The 16,569-nt window shown below is 33.4% G+C and overlaps 1 protein-coding gene across 1 annotated transcript; it reads right to left on the minus strand.

Annotated features, from left to right (window-relative positions):
* Positions 1-100: 100 nt before the first annotated feature.
* LOC140857594 (uncharacterized) lies at positions 101-14,998 on the minus strand. Its single transcript, XM_073256838.1, has 8 exons — positions 14,871-14,998; positions 14,703-14,788; positions 5,081-5,386; positions 1,840-1,948; positions 1,523-1,719; positions 1,027-1,034; positions 213-263; positions 101-121 (listed from the first exon to the last, which is right to left on the minus strand). The coding sequence occupies exons 1-8, from the start codon at positions 14,996-14,998 to the stop codon at positions 101-103; spliced, it is 906 nt and encodes a 301-aa protein (XP_073112939.1).
* Positions 14,999-16,569: the final 1,571 nt, after the last annotated feature.

Raw genomic sequence — 16,569 nt, forward strand, 5'->3', positions numbered from 1 at the left:
TTCACGTCAAGTATTTCGTTACCATATAATAATTGTGCAAAAGTAAGAAAGCAACTTTATATTTGAGACTATCAAGGCACATAATGTAAGTATGAAGGTTTCACTCAAACACTATCATAACCTGGAAAATAATGTGACAGGTTTCACCCCAAAAAGATAATGTCCTCCAAATAAAAATATTGGCTTTTAGGATATAGTTCACTGATTCAAACCTTTCCAGTGCCTGAGTACAAGAAGAGGAAGTACAAATTTGTTGCAGCAATCTAATGCAGTGCATTTTTGGGACTGGCTTCAATGAGGAAGGCTTGAAGGCGTTCGGATCTTGTCATCACCTCATCACCTTTGGGACATAGCCCAAAACCTGGACCTGAGTTCCAGAAAATTTCTATAGACAGCAGTTTCTGATACGTCGGGAGAAATTTTTATTAAACCTTTATTTCCACCTAGAATCAAATATTCCAATTGTTAACTCAGTACAAATCAAGTTATTTACTTTACTGAAATTTGCCGAGTATGCCTCAACCACTTTCGATTCTGAGTAGATTTCTTGTTAACATAATTAATTATCAAAAAAATTATAGCGACATCTTTTAAACTTTGATCCATTTATATTTAGACCCCAAAAGGAAAAAAAATTCAAATAGACTTCAAAACTTTTTAAAAGTTGCAAAAAGACCCAACCGTCTATCTTTGGTTTAACAACAACTAGTATGGACCCGTGCGATGCACGGATTATGGGATAACAATAGTATAAAATTAAAAAAAATATTTAATTGGAAGAATGTAAATCATGCTTAATAATTTGGAACTATTGTTTATAGCTATTTTGAAAATAGACAATATACAACCTTAAAATGACTCTATACTTCATCCGTGGTTGTCGATATAATATGGTAAAAAATATCTGTAATTTGAGAGATAAGATTAATTAGTACTTAATTGAAATGAAATAGGCATAACTACTAACAAAAGAAAAAAAATTACAATAATTTTGTAGACCATCTTTGATTGTGGATTCGTGCTTACAAAGATGCCTGTAAATTGAAAGATAAATGTAATTAATAAAACAATAGCAAATATAAAAATAATAGCAAATAATCATAAGTAATCATATATATAAAGGTTGTATCGATAATAACCTAAGATAAGTTGTTGAATATTTCTTTGCACATGACGTTGGTAGTACTCTTCGAAGGATTTTCATCTTTATCAAGAATTAAAATCTTTAGTCCACTTCTACTCCATACTCTTGAAACAGCGACATATAGTTGCCCATGAGTGAATATAGGGCTGGATAGATATAAACCCACATTTGAAAAAGACTGGCATTGGCTTTTATTTATTGTCATAGCAAAACATTCTGCCAAAGAGAATTGTCTCTTACGAAGCTTAAAAGGTAATCTAGCATCTGAAGGTGTTATTACCATCCTTGGAATGATAATCTTCTTACCAATGTTACTTCCTTAGATAACTTTTGCTTCAAGCACGTGCTTCCCTAGTTGACTGATAATTAATCTTATACCATTGCACAACCCCAAAGATTTGTCAATATTTCTAAGCAACATCACAGGAGCACCGACTTTCAACTTTAACATATGATTTGGTAGGCCTGACATTCTTATGCTGTTCAAGTATTCTGTTGTGTACAAATCATCCATGCTGTCAATGTTTGCATCTGCCCTACAAACACTGTCTAAACTCAAATATATTCTCTCTTCCCTTGGGATCATTGAAAGCATATACTCATTAACAACGTCAACATTCAACAAGGTGGGAGCAAGAATAGCTCTTTCTTAAAAATAATTGAGGTCATTTATATTTTCCAAAATATTAGGATACGTGCTCTCAACAATTGCCTTTATGGGATCGTCTGAGACATTTATGAGAACATCGTCAGGAATATCAACCATAGCTTCACCTTCGTTGCTTTCATCTGTTGCTTTTTCACCTATTGAGATTATCCAATCTGAAAATTCTTTAATCTCTTGGTTAACAATACTTGGCTATCCCGAATGGAGCCTTATATTTTGTGTTAATGTCAACAATTTACAATGATTCCATATATATGAGGAATTAATAGTTGAGAAGACTATCTCCTGCCTTGTTTCTTTTGGTATTACTGGTAAAATCTGCCTAAAGTCTCCACCAAATACTATTACCTTACCTCTGAATGGATGATTTGCACATTCTGGATTTGAGAACCTCGTGATATCTCTTAAGCTCCTATAAAGTGCTTTAAAATAGAACTTGTTTGTCATCGGTGCCTCATCCCATATAACAAGCTGAGTATGCATCAAGAGCTAAGCTAAATCACTGCCTTCCCTTATGTTGCAAACTGATGTTGGGTTTTGGTGGCACAGCGAAAGGGTTAGGTATTTAAAATTTTCATTCAAAACATCCGATGCACTAGAAACCCCAATGCCCAAAAATTTTTGACTATAATAATCAAAGTACAATAAATATAAATTAGGATAAGAAGAATACCTGTAGCGCTAATCTCAATTTTCACAAGGTGTCTAAGTGTCCGCCCTCCAATGGTGATCCACACAGAAACTGAACCAAGGACAGCGCTCCTTCTTCACCTTACTTCAAAAATTCTAGCCACTAGAACTCGACTAGCCTCATACCGATCAGGTTTCTCCAAGAAACTGACTCCACCATCTCAGAACCTCCTCTGAACTTCTGATCCTCCTTCTTTAGGACCCTCACAACTCTTGTTAGGATCAGATATGGCTTTGTCTTAAATCGCAAAGCCTTGTCCTAAAACTAAGATAGAGTGTAAGAAAGAAAAGAGAGTAACAGAGACAAAATTGAAAATTCTTTCTGAATTGCCTCAGACACCCAGTGCCCCAGTCAATTAATAACCACTAGAGGGATGCCAAAAGAGAGGGATGCACCTCATCCAAGAGGCCTATTTGATCTGATTATCAGAGATAAGAGTTCTTTTAAATAGAAGGACTCTTATCAATGATACATCGATCAGCACCCTGCTCTGTGCGTACGACTAGAGAAGGGATGTTTTTGTGTCCCTTCTCAAATCAGAAAAATTCTCAAAAATCCACATGGATAGAGAATTCAATCTTGATTCTAGAACATATAATGAGTGGATAAAAATTCTCACAAATGGATATGTTCTCACATCCTTTCATGCAAAATCTGATCACCACGCGTGCAGACATGAGGAGGAAATTATGACATATGTTTGGCATCCAGATAAGTTTGAAAAAATTCTAAAAAAATTATCAAAAATATCTTGTCAAATTTTGAACATTATCACCAAAAATTGTTCTATTTTGAAAGAATTTTATGAGGAGAAGGACTCTCCAAATCTCAAAGAGATGCGACACTTCTGCACGCATGCGCGAGACTTCCTTCCTTTTTCCAATTTTTCTCTGCTCCCAAAATTCTAGAAAAAATACATCTCATGCTTTGAGACCAGAGGATGGAGGGTGATATGGGATACCACATACATCTTAATCTCATACCGGAAGGACTCTTTTCTTCTATCCACGCCAACACTTATACGCAGAACCTGATTTGCACCAAGAGTCCTTCACAACTTGGACTCTTCATAATTGGCGTTAAAATAGGATGTGGCACCCCAATTTGAACTGCTTCTAGGTGGCATGATCTAACCCAAATATCCACTAAATTGGACTAGCTAATTAGCAAGGGATGCGACCAAATTGACCTCCAAAGGAGCAAGGGTTCCACACGTGCTAGCATGCTTATCGGAGCCCTAATTGAATCCAAAATTTCAATCAACCTTTTTCAAAAGGATCCTTGGCCAATTTCTATATGTGTGTGACCCATTGGGTTCTACATCTAGCTAGTAGTAGGTCTGGATGTAAGTTGACTAAATTTGATTAGATTTCAATCTAATCGATTTAGGTCCAAGCGAGCTAATCCGAGTTCAACAATTATAATCCTTTCTAATTGACGATCGAATTAAACTCTTTAATTTGATCAAAAATCTATAAGTTAAGATTGACGTCTAGCAACGTATCATGACTATCCAGAAGATATAAAATTTGATAAAAATATCAAATATATCCTTCAGTGGTAAGTTACCATACAATTCAATCCTTCGATCATCCCTGCACCCTGAATATGTTCATGAGTATGGAATCATATCAAACTCAAATACATATTCATATCGATTCTCAATTAATCAATGATGACTCCAATAAAGAAGTATTAAAAACTCTTTCTAATCTCTTTTTTGCTTTTGGCCAAAAAACTTTTTCAAGTCATCTAGGATTGAGAATACACAGGATGCAATCTCCTCTTACTAGGAGTGATCAATTCCATGTTGACCTACTCACAATCTCCATATACACTCCACCATATCCAGAACACCCCGTATATGTCTTAATGCCATGCCTGGATATGAACCAAAATATGAGTTTATGTGCACAAGATTTTATAATGGTCTTAGGTTTAAGAATCACTTGCACAACTCCTACTTAGAGAACCATCTTTGACATGCAAGTAAAGCTTCCATAAGATATTCTCTTTCATCAAGTCAGTTCAGTGGACTCATTTTCTAAATGAGCACCTACATCCTTGTATTAGTGTCCCACACAAGTGGCTAGTGAGATCTGCCATCCTCTCTATCGAGCATACATAGGATATGCCAGTCTATCTGAAATATTAATTTTCGACTCAATGCTCCTACGATCAAAAATATTTAAGATTAGAATTTTAGGATTTTAGGACTCACTAGCATGACCCATTCATATCTCCTAAAACTATTGCCCTAATCTTTGAGGTTCATAATAATCTTAGACATAATAAGATGCAGCTAATATGATGAATCAATATCTCAAATAATAAATATCATTTCATGAGTTGATAAATTATAAAGAAAAATTTCATCGCAACACACTTGCGATTGGCTTATAGGGCACTCTTCTTTCAACTGAATCTTCATTTATTTGCAATGGTATACCCAACCTAGAATGTGCTGTCCTACCACCAGGGAGCAATAGGGATGCTATCCCACTGGAAGCAATATTTAACATAATATTTTTCTGTGATCGCAATGAAGCTGAGAGGGTCTTCCAGACAAATGTCTTACTTGTACCCCCATAACCATAAACAAAGAAGACACCACCATCGTTGGAATTCACGATACTTATTATCTTGTCATAGATACACCTTTGCTCATCAGTGAATGAATTTAGAAGGTGTTGAAGCTCTTCAACTAAAATACTTCTGTTGTAGCTTAGCTCATCATGCATCTTGTTACTGCCCCTTTGTACTCTATTCATGTCTGGATAAGGTATTGATTCAAAGTCAGCAAGACTTCTCCCATTACGTTGTAATAAATTCTCAAATTTAATAAGAGCATAATTCTTTAGCTCCTCATCTGTAAGTTGTAAAGCTGTAACACATGTAATAGTTAGCTATTAAAGAAAAATATAAATTCATAGCAATTAAAATATTTAAATTAAATATTTAAATTTATGGGATATTAAAAAGAAACTTACAATCGTGTCCTAGTAGTGTTCTTTGCCTATGAATAATGTCGTTGGATAATAATTCTCAATTTTTTTTTCCAAACAAATTCTGGCTTAGACAAAGTGTTAGAGAAAAGCAACATGATAAATAAATGCCTTAAGTACTCAGCTGACGCCCATGAACTTGCTTCTACTATTCCATCAATGTATTCTTTCTCATCATCTAGTAAGCCCATTGCATAGCATGCATCTTTAAATAAACAATAATGAACTCCATCAACTATCCTAATATCTTCATAACATGTTGGTTCTTTGACTGTGTTCAACAAAGTACGTAGATAATAAACTTTTCCACTCTCAGGTGGAGTGTAATATAATCTGCCAATTGAGAAACCACATTTTCTAAGAGACCATTGATGAATATCTTTTTTGAAGATAAATCTTATAAAAAAATCAGCATAAATCAATTTTCTTGTTTCTGGATATTTCTTGTTAGCCTCTAGCCAAGCATTGAACATTGTGACCCTATGTGCATTACGCTCAACAACAGAATCAATCGGCTCATCATCAGAAAAAACCACCATCTGTTGGTCTAGCAAATGAAATGATAGTCTTTCAACTGGGGTTTCTCTGTAGTTAATATCAAATCTAAAATTCTCTAGACAGACTTGCATGGAGATAAGTACCTACAATCGTAGAATATTTTGATTTCGTCCCTACATTGTTTAGATCCTGAGTTCTCCATACCACCATAAAAGACTGTAGTGACTCTATCATGACCTTTATTCACATACTTGAAAAGGTATTTTATGGATCTGGATTGATTGCATCGTTCAACACTTATGTGAGCCATATACTTTGTCAGTAAGTTTGGATTTTAAGGTATGACAAATTTATTGTCCAAAATTACTCCATTCTTCTCTATCATCACACCATTATTTGATCTCTTATACCGCGGATAGCCTTCTTCGTCGATGATAGTAAACTCATTGAATGCTTTCGAAAAATATTTTGAATATTTACTGTCAACCATGCAAGGTGAACTGCCATTAGCTTGACCACATGGATCATGAATCATCAGACTACTTACTGCCTCAAACAGTGCAGGAAACTTTTGCTTATCAGGTATTTCAGCTGATATAATCCTATCAATGTCCTTCATCATAGGATACTTATCTTTCTTGCAAAGAAACAATAATATGTGCGCGTATGGCAATCCACGCTTTTGAAACTCAATTGTATATATCACTGTATAGAGGAACAAAAATGACTTCGCATACAAAATTAAGTAAAAACATTACATTGAGTGAAAATGATATGAATTGGTTATAAATTATTACCTACTTTCACCCTTCCAAAGAAATTATTCTTTTTTATATCTTTGATTAACTGGTCGAGCTTAATCTTGAAAACTCTACATACAATGTCAGGCCTATCTTCTGTTCTCAAGTAGTTTTACTCTAAAAATCTAGAAACTTCAGGCCATTTTGGATTACATGTGAAAGTTATAAATAAATCTGGATATCCAGCCCACTTGCATATAGTCATTGCATCCTGATAATTCTATATAGTATACCGTGCACCTCCTGTGAAGGATGAAGGTAAGATAATACGTTTTTCTTGAGATGATGGATTTGTCTCTCCTATAAGTACAGCATCCATAAGGCCTTTGTAAAGGTCTGCTCTCAAATTCTTTTGATGCATTTTTATGTAAGATAGCCTTTCAAACTCGACCATTGTGTATCCATCTATCAAAAATTATTGAAAAAGCTTACCCACACTCACAATGGTTTGAGGCTCATTGTCTCTATCTTGAATTCTAAAGGTAAAGTGTCGCTCTTCTCCTTTTAGCAGTAGAGTCGGTATTTATTGTGCTGAGCTCAACATCATCTCTGTATCCATCTTCTCCGTATGGAAACAATAATGGATATTGCATGGGCAGATATAGCGGATGAGCCTCATGGATACATTGTAACAGTCTTAATTTATTTTGTACAACAATGTCTCTCTCATGTTGTGTAGATCCATATCACCAACTATCAAAGCAGCAACTTCAGAACACATTGGTAGGTTGTATCTCCTTCCATCTGTAGAATATTTGCGTATCAATCTAATCTTTAGATTATCGGTCATATTAGAATGCATTCTGTCTTTTGCCATTCTAAAGGTCTTAACCAATGGGTTTGATGTATCTAGCATGTTCTTCAATGAAGCCACAATATCAACATCAAATTGGCCATTGTCATCCCTACTCCTGAAGCAATAATTCAATAAATTAAGTAATTATTGGAAATAAAATTATATATTAAACTTATAGTTGTATTTAGAATATAAAATATCTTACCACAGAAATGTATCATAAATATAGAGTTGTGCAAATTTTGGAGTCGAACCAGCATTTGGGAGCAAACTACCAATCATGTGAACATTTTGTCCATTTATTTTGTATATATAGGGACCGTGACTTCTATTTATATCCTTATCCACTTTACCTCTCATTGAGGTAAAGGCAAACATCATATTGTAACTTCTTATGTGATTACGAAAGTGGTTGCTTCTTGCATCTCTATCATGTAACAACTTATGCAGCACATAAGGAGGATGTTTCAAAAATGGTAGCTCAACCTTGCCTTGCATGCAGCATATGGAGAATTTAGGATTTTTTTTCTTAACATCTTTTTTGCTTCTCTCCTCATACCACATCTTTGCTCCACAATACTCACATACTGATAGAGGATCACCTATGTCCCAATAATCTAATATTCCATAAAATATATATATATAATTAACTAATAAGTAGTAAGCTTTACACTTTAAAGAATAAATAAAATCAATATATAAAAAATAAAATAAATATAAATAAACTAATAACATACCTTCCTCAAATGATGAATATCCTTGCCAAAATTATCTAGTATGAAATTAAAATAATATGTTATATATCATATAATCTAGTTTTCAATTAATATATTATGTCATATATCCTAGTAAAAGAAGATAAATAAAAAAAATAAAATGACATACTATGTTCAACTTGTGTAATATCAGACCTCAAAGAAGCATTCAAACCATCATCACCAATGGCATCTAAGCTTGTTGTATAAAGTTTGTAATAATAAAGATATCAATAAAATTGAGTCACATTAAATTAGATGATACACTAATGTCAATAATAATATTTAAAAAATAAATAATTTAATAATGAGTGTACTTAAAATACCATCTTCTATCACTTGCATATGAATAGAATGGTTGGTAACTGCATTGATATTAGAAATAGATGGTGAAAATTGCTTGCTTCTCTTTCTATTATTCATATCTCGCATATTCTTCATTTGATATTCTATACTGCATGAGAATAAATCTAATTGTATCCTTTTTGAGCTCCCTTGTACTGCCAAATTTTTTTTTTTAGTTGGGTTAATTTAATATTGAGTATAATTAATTAAAAAATATATAGTAGTTTCAGTACTTATAATTAACTTACTGTTCATAATATCAGATAAAAGAGACAACGAAGAACATTATTCCAGTATAATAGAGCCACTTTCTCCACAGTAAAATATATTAGAAATTTGTGAACCTATAAATGTGTGAGCCAATTTGTTAGTAATGACTGAAGACACACATATATATATGGCAATTTCAAATATCTTTTATTTATTTTTGGATAGTGTTTGAGTGTTTGTAAGTATGTAATTTATAAGATAAAGTAATATATATTTGAAATAATAATGATAATTATTATGAGAAATTGTATATGACAAATTATATACAAGTATCTTTAATTTAATGAAGTTGAGATAACAAATAGCATTAAAATTCTGTTACTAATTAAAATATAATATTTTAAAAAAAAAAGATAAATTCCACCAACCATTAGATAAATATAATGATATAAAGACAAACTATAAAATAACATAGTATTCATGATTCATCAAAAGAATTATAATCATAGATGTTTTGTTAAAGCCTCACGAAATTTACTTACCACATATAATTAGAATTCTATTACTAATTAAAGGATAATATTTTTTAAATATAAAAGATAAATTCCACCAACCGTTAGCAAAATATAATGATATAAAGACGAACTATAAATTTTTATAGCACGTGATTCTTCAACATAATTATATCCATGGTATATGTTTTGTTTGCATGAGAGTGGTATGAACAATAAAAAAATATGTAAAGACTTAAAGTTATTTACTAAGATTATCTCAAAAATCATAAACATACCATCTGAAAAAATTTGATTTGAACGATGAAGAGAAGAAGATGATGATGCATTCTTACTCCTCAATATACTTCTTCTTCAGAGCCTTGCAAACACTGCTTCTCTTGAATCCATGTAAGTAACACCATAATGGAATTAGCATGAATGGTGGCCAGTTGTTAATAATCACACTGTTAATTTCTTTTTTCAAGATTGATCAAAATATAATACTTAATTACTTAATAATATATAAAACAGTCAAGATCAACATAAAAAAGATTAATAAATATCAACAAAATTATAGATATTAAATACCAAAATTCAGAATTGAAGTCTATTTATTTAGAGAATTCTTATTGATTAGTGTTATTTGGAAAAATTGAAAATTCAAAATAGAAATCTATTGATAATTTGAAGCTATTTTTCACTCCCTCGATTAAGCCAAGCAAAGAAACATGATCAGAAAGGAGTATAAAACAATAAAAAGGATTGGATGTATCTTTTCGTTTATTTTTTTGGGGTTGGAAGAGATTTTTTTTTTTGCTATATTTTTTCCACTACTGGAAGATCACACAGTGGACATCATTTGCTCCATGTGAACACGTGGACGAAGGAACACACATGATGGTGGAATAGAGGCCGGATTGATTGATCAGCGAACATATGAATTGTGAAATGCTGAAACAGGGAGGGCAGGATGATTGATTTCTTTTGTGATTTGACTATCATTCCTTTGTGATTTTTTTTATGATGAAATGCTTTAGTAGAATTAGTATTGTTGCTGGATGAATCAAATACTACTAGACTGGAATGGTGTTTGTAATTTTGTTTACTTCTTGCTTATATCTCTACTTATATAGGTACACATAATTGATTAATTGATTGGACTTCTTTTACCAAGATATGCTATAGGATTATGTACATGTAGTTGAAATACAAAAAATGCAAAGATCATATAGGAAGTCGTCAGGATCTAAAAAAGATGCTTGCCATGTTGGACTGTCATGCATAGAATTGACAAACAACTGATAAAATGTCTGGTTACATAGAAAGAAGTTTATAATAAAGTAAAATTAACACATCATTCAATAATATATATACTTCTGGGCACCCTTTTTATGTGTGGAATTTGATTGCAACAGAGGAGGAACAGATCAAGTCATCACTCGACACTTTGTTTAGAAATACAAAAACATTAACAAACCTATCAGTAGATCTAAAGAACAATAAACAGGAAGAACCCACCAGTATGAGTTGTAATGAATCCTTTGCTGAAGACAGAATGGAGCAGAGGGCTACCAATGAGGACAGTGCAGAATCTGATGGAAGGTGTGATAAGTTGGAAAATGAAAGGGGTGAAAGAATGAATGAAGGCACTATTAGAAATAGCCTTCTTTAAATAAATTTAAAACCATTAGTTTTTCCTTAAGAATAGGCTGGCTAATTAGGAAACGCATGGGTGGTTTTTGCTAAACTTTCTATCATAATCTTTTCTGATTAGTAAAGCACGACAGATGGAGGCAATTTTTAATGCTTTGAAAATAGCTTTTCTAAATGAATTTAAGGCTGTCATTTTTTCATTAATAATAGGTGGCTAATTTGGAAGTAGGTGAGATTTTCTTTATTAAACTATCTATGATACTTTCTTTAAGAAATGCTGGATTGACAGATCCGGGAACATATGAATTGGGAAAGGCTGAAATAGGGAAGGGTGGGATAAGTGGAGGTGATTTCCACTACTTTGAAAATAGTTTTTTTTTTAAAATTAAAATTGTTCCTTTTTTTCCTTAAGAATAGGCTGGCTAATTAGGGTATTCGTCAGTATTCATAGAAAATATTAGAAATCAATCAATTCCAAAAATATATTAAATAAAGGAGTGAAAAATTCTTCATTTATGTTAAAATATATTAATAAAGGTATTTTTTGATATGGAAATGAAGTTTTTAAAAAAAATAAAGATATGATGTTAAAATTTTTAAAAGAATCTATTTTTGTTAAAAATTTTGGGCCAAAAGCTGCTGATATGGAGAGGATATATATAGATATATAGATTATATATAGATATATAGATATATAGATATATTATATATAGATATATAGAAGATAGTGAACCATTTATTTGTAGCTTGCCCTTGCACTCAGCAAATATGGAAAATAATAGAGGAGAAAACGGACATCGCTTTGTCGAATAGCAAAGTTGAAGACTGCCGGATGAGAGGAATCAAACATTGTCAGGATTCTTTTTTCGGTAGTCTGTTGGTGCATATGGAAGGAGAGGAATCCAAGGGTCTTTCAATTTCAGGCCAGAGCCTCTTCTCTAGTTGCAGCTGAGAATAAATTTCTGCTGCAAGGCTAGACTACGTTCTCCATTGGAAGGCCAGGTCAATAGGTCTCTCACATCCTGAAGGACTTGAGGAATCATGGTAAGTAGTAACTCAGGGAGTTATAAAGAAGGTCAAGTTTGAGTAACTTTGAGAAGAAAAGGAAAACCAAATGCCTATTCCTTTTCGTTCCGAGAATCACGTTGCATGGGCAGCGTTGTTCCTATATTGACCTTCTTTTTCTCAGGTCCCACGTCCTAAGGTGGTTCCTTCTGTAAATATTTTGTAAATAATTCTAAATAAAATAGGTGGGCAACACCTCGAAAAGAACCAAAAACTGCAAAAAGATTGAAGCATGAGACACTCTCTTTCTTTCTTTTTTTTTGGCAGGCTAAGAGGGTGCAAAAGTGTGTTGAAACTTTAGATGTTCTAAAGATCTCAAATGCAAGATTAAATTGTGTAGTCATTATAACAAAGTGGGGGAAGTTATGTTCCCAATATACATCCATTATGATGAGAAAATAAATACCGAACAATCAAGAGCAACACCAAAAATAGGTTCATAAATACGAACAAAAGCACAGACATTAAGTACCAACATGGTTTGACAAAATTACAATTATTATAAAATAAACCACCAAAAAGGTTCATCATTATGGTAGAAGAAAAAAGTACTTCTAATTAACTAATAAAATATAAAACTACTACTTCATTTTGATTTTTTTTCTTGACGTTAGAAGACATTTGGGCTACGAGGTTTTCATTGTCATCTAACTTATTGCTTAATTCTGGAGAACTATGTTTGGCAGATGTTATCAGCACACAATCATTCCAATCCAACATTCTATTTTGGCTTGCACTCTTATTTGGCTCTTTTCTATGTTTAGCAAGTCAACACATATTCATATTTGGCTGGCACTCCTATTTGGTCTTTCTCCTTATTTAGCTATTCTACATTTGGCTTCTCTTTACTTAGTATGTAATCAAGATATTCCTTCTTCTTATAATTGCTACAATAGCTAGACCTTGTAATCTATATATACTCATATTGGAGAACAATGAAAAGTAAGAATCAGAAATTATCCTCAATAAAGATATTATCTTCTTTATGGTATCAGAGCCTTGAAGCTCCAACGAGCATCTCTTCTTCTTCCTCCTTCTGTGCTCTCTCATGGCCACCAGTTCATCTATCTCCACCTCCTCCAATCCCTCTTCTCCTCCTCCACCCAACACAACGACCCCTCTCACCTTTCCATCGGCACAGCATTTTCTATCTATCAAATTAAATGCATCCAATTTTTTGATCTGGAGAAAGCAAATTACTCCCTTCTTAAAGGGTCAAGGCCTGTTTGGGTTCCTTGATGGCTCTCACCCACAACCCACCGATCCGATTGCCGCTACTGCTTGGCAACAACAAGATGCCTAACTCGTAAGCCTTCTTGTTGCTTCATTATCTGAAGATTTGATTCCTCTTCTTCTTGACAAAGAGACTAGTTTTGAGTGCTGGACCACTCTTCATGAAGCCTTTGGTTCAGCATCTCCTACGAGGCTCATGTCTCTGCATCTAGAGTTGCAGAATCTACGTCAAAAATCAGATGAGACCGTCACCTCTCTGCTTCGACGTGCCAAAGCTGTGGCTGATGAACTTGCTGCCTCTGGTAATGCCCTCAAGCCAACCGAATTTAATCTTCATGTATTGCGTGCTCTATGTGATGATCTACAAGATGTGGTCCCTGACATTCTCTACCGACACACCCCTCCGACATACACTGAACTTCATGGGCTGTTACTTAGCCATGAAAGCATGCGGGCATTTAAAAAATTAACTGTTGCTGATGCCACTCCTACCAATCCTACCGTCAATACTGCTCAACGGTTCGTCCATTCTTCTAATGACCCTAGGCCCTCTATTGGCCGTGGCTTTACTCGAGGTCCTGGAGGACGTGGCAAGTTTGGTCGAGGTCGTGGTCGTTTTGGTCCACCTGATGGCCGTGGTTCTCAATGGTGTTCGTTTTGCAATCGTAACAACCACTCTAATGCCACCTGCTTCTATCGCCCTCAGCAACCATATCCATACTTTTTCTCTCCACAACCCAATGCCAATTTCTCATATTCACCATATCCAAATCCAAATCCATCTCAACGTCACCCTAATCCACCACTTCTCCCTACCCCTCACCCCTCCACAGCCCTCACTTGGTGATATTATCTTCTTTAGGTGTTAATCCATCAGAGGTGTTTCCCACTTCAGACTCAATTATAGCAGACACCATCCTACTCATGCTCTGAGTATCAATGTCTTCCCCGTATACCGAAAACAAAAATTGCGTTAATCATATGAGGAATACATAATTGGAAAAAAAAATACTATTTTTTCAAATAAATACATACCTGTGCTAAATCATTATTAGAATAATAGGCTACAATCAAATCTTCATCATTGGTCATACGCGTTACCAAGTATATGTAGCTATAACCCCTAATGTTCCTATTAGTGATTTTGCACTTTGAAAATGAACTTCTTGCCAAGAAATTGGTCTAAATGCTCAAGAGTTTGATTGATATCATCAAAATTCTGTGTTGAATCAGAGAACAAAAAAATTAACCATAGTGAATAAAATAGAATATATCAAATCTTATACAGTACTCCATCTCTCAGGCACATACTGTATATATAAAATCTCTTAATTCAGCAGCAATACATTGAAGGAACTTGGTAGCCTCACGGTCAAAAATAATGAAAATAGCACTGCCAGATTCATCAATCATCCTCAACTCAATCTTGAACCTATACAAAATGATTAGAGATAAAATTAGTGTAAATGATATTAACATAAATATCCATCAGTCAATTTATTTTACATCTTTACCTAGGTACAACAGAATTCACAAGCTCATTACATTTCTCATAGTAAAACAAAGAGCCATCCGAAACAACTTTCTTGGTGCATTTCTTGCAAGAGTTATAAAACCACCTATGCTCCGTGTCGATGCTCATCACCGTAGTGAGTGTCACACATATAGTCTCCTAAAATGCATCAATAAGAGATTGAAGATAACATGAAGGGTGGATGTCAACTTTAAAATCAAGAGTTTAACATACATCGCGACACTCCTTTATCTCATCAATAGTCTTCCTCTCTTGAATCTGTAAAAGATCATCAATGGTAGAAATAGTTGTCCGACTATAAAGTTGGCTAGGTTGCTGTGATAAAGCAACCTCATCAATTTTCGATCTTCATCAATAAAGATGACGTGTAAAGGATCGAGAATCTTAAACTATAATATATCTATTAATCATATCGGTACTATCATTTTTTTAATATTCATTCGAGTAAAAGATCAATTAAATCTATATATTTTTTTTATTAAAATAAAAAAAAGAGCATGATAAATAATAGACTGTTACAAAAAAGTATCAAAGAGGATTATCATGCTACACACTTTCACATATCTATAGATGCACAGAGAGAATTTGGTATTTTACCGAGATAGGAATTCGGTGACCTTTGAAATGGTGGGGTTTATGAGCATCCTAGATGCATACAAAAAATTTGATATCTTTCTGTTACCTATATAAAATAGAACAAAAATAATTAAATATGCAAAAATCATATATTGATGAAATTACTCATAAGACAAAACTCATGCATAGAGAATGCATACCAAAGAAGTCTTTAATCTTACACCATTGGACAACAACAATAATAGGACCATTTTGGGTGTTGGACATAATTCCAACAATATTGTCGGCAAAAGACCCCCACAACATACAAATCATTCTATTGCCTCTGTAAACATTGAATAATTCAATATAAAAATATTGCCAATAATATCTATAAGAACCATAACAAATATGAAATAAGAATTAATTTATATATGAAAAAAATAGGATAATATTTTAAAGAATATCGTGATACTTATATTAATAATAGTACATAATGTAGTGATCTTACCAACCAAATAATTTTCATCAGCTTGTCTTGAGGTTATCTTTATGAACCGAGTAAACTCAAGACCATACATAGATATCCCAGAATCATCCTCAATAACATGCACATTGGTGGAGTATTGAAAGTTAATTTTAAAGGGATGTTTAGTGATCCTATACGAACCACTATTTTGACCAACCCTGAACTGACTTATAATAAATATTTTTTCTTTCGAGATAATATTCTTAAATTTTTGAATAAAAAAATATTTTATCATTGCATGAATCCTCAATTCTTAATCGAAAAAAAAACAAATGTAAGATTAACTGCTGATTAATGAATAGAAAAACGTAAAAATGCTTGTTATGACACTGCCTCACCATTACATCTTGAAGAACCATCTCGATACTATTGACCTCTTCGGAAAGATTAAATCTGGGCATCATTCAACATTCGAATCACTCTTTCTTTGATCCTCCAATTCTCCCTGAGTGGAGTTATATTCTTTATAGAATCATATCTCATGGCCATGCTGAAATGAGAATATAGAAGGATAATAATAATAATGCTCAATGTAATGGACAGAATGAGAAATTTGGTCTAAACACTGTTCTGTCTATTAGGCTTTATAATAGAG

The sequence above is a fragment of the Elaeis guineensis genome, chromosome 1, assembly GCF_000442705.2.
Source record: "Elaeis guineensis isolate ETL-2024a chromosome 1, EG11, whole genome shotgun sequence".
NCBI classification, from domain to species: Eukaryota; Viridiplantae; Streptophyta; class Magnoliopsida; order Arecales; family Arecaceae; genus Elaeis; species Elaeis guineensis.

Bases quoted from the DNA above. Each gene is read 5' to 3' on its own strand.
- LOC140857594 (XM_073256838.1), bottom strand. From the start codon at position 14,998: ATGAGCATCGACACGGAGCATAGGTGGTTTTATAACTCTTGCAAGAAA. The intron at 14,789-14,870 runs GTAAAGATGTAA...CATTTTGTATAG, and splicing joins GTGAATTCTGTTGTACCTAG to GTTCAAGATTGAGTTGAGGA. The intron at 1,720-1,839 runs GTATCCTAATAT...AATGATCCCAAG, and splicing joins AAGGCAATTGTTGAGAGCAC to GGAAGAGAGAATATATTTGA.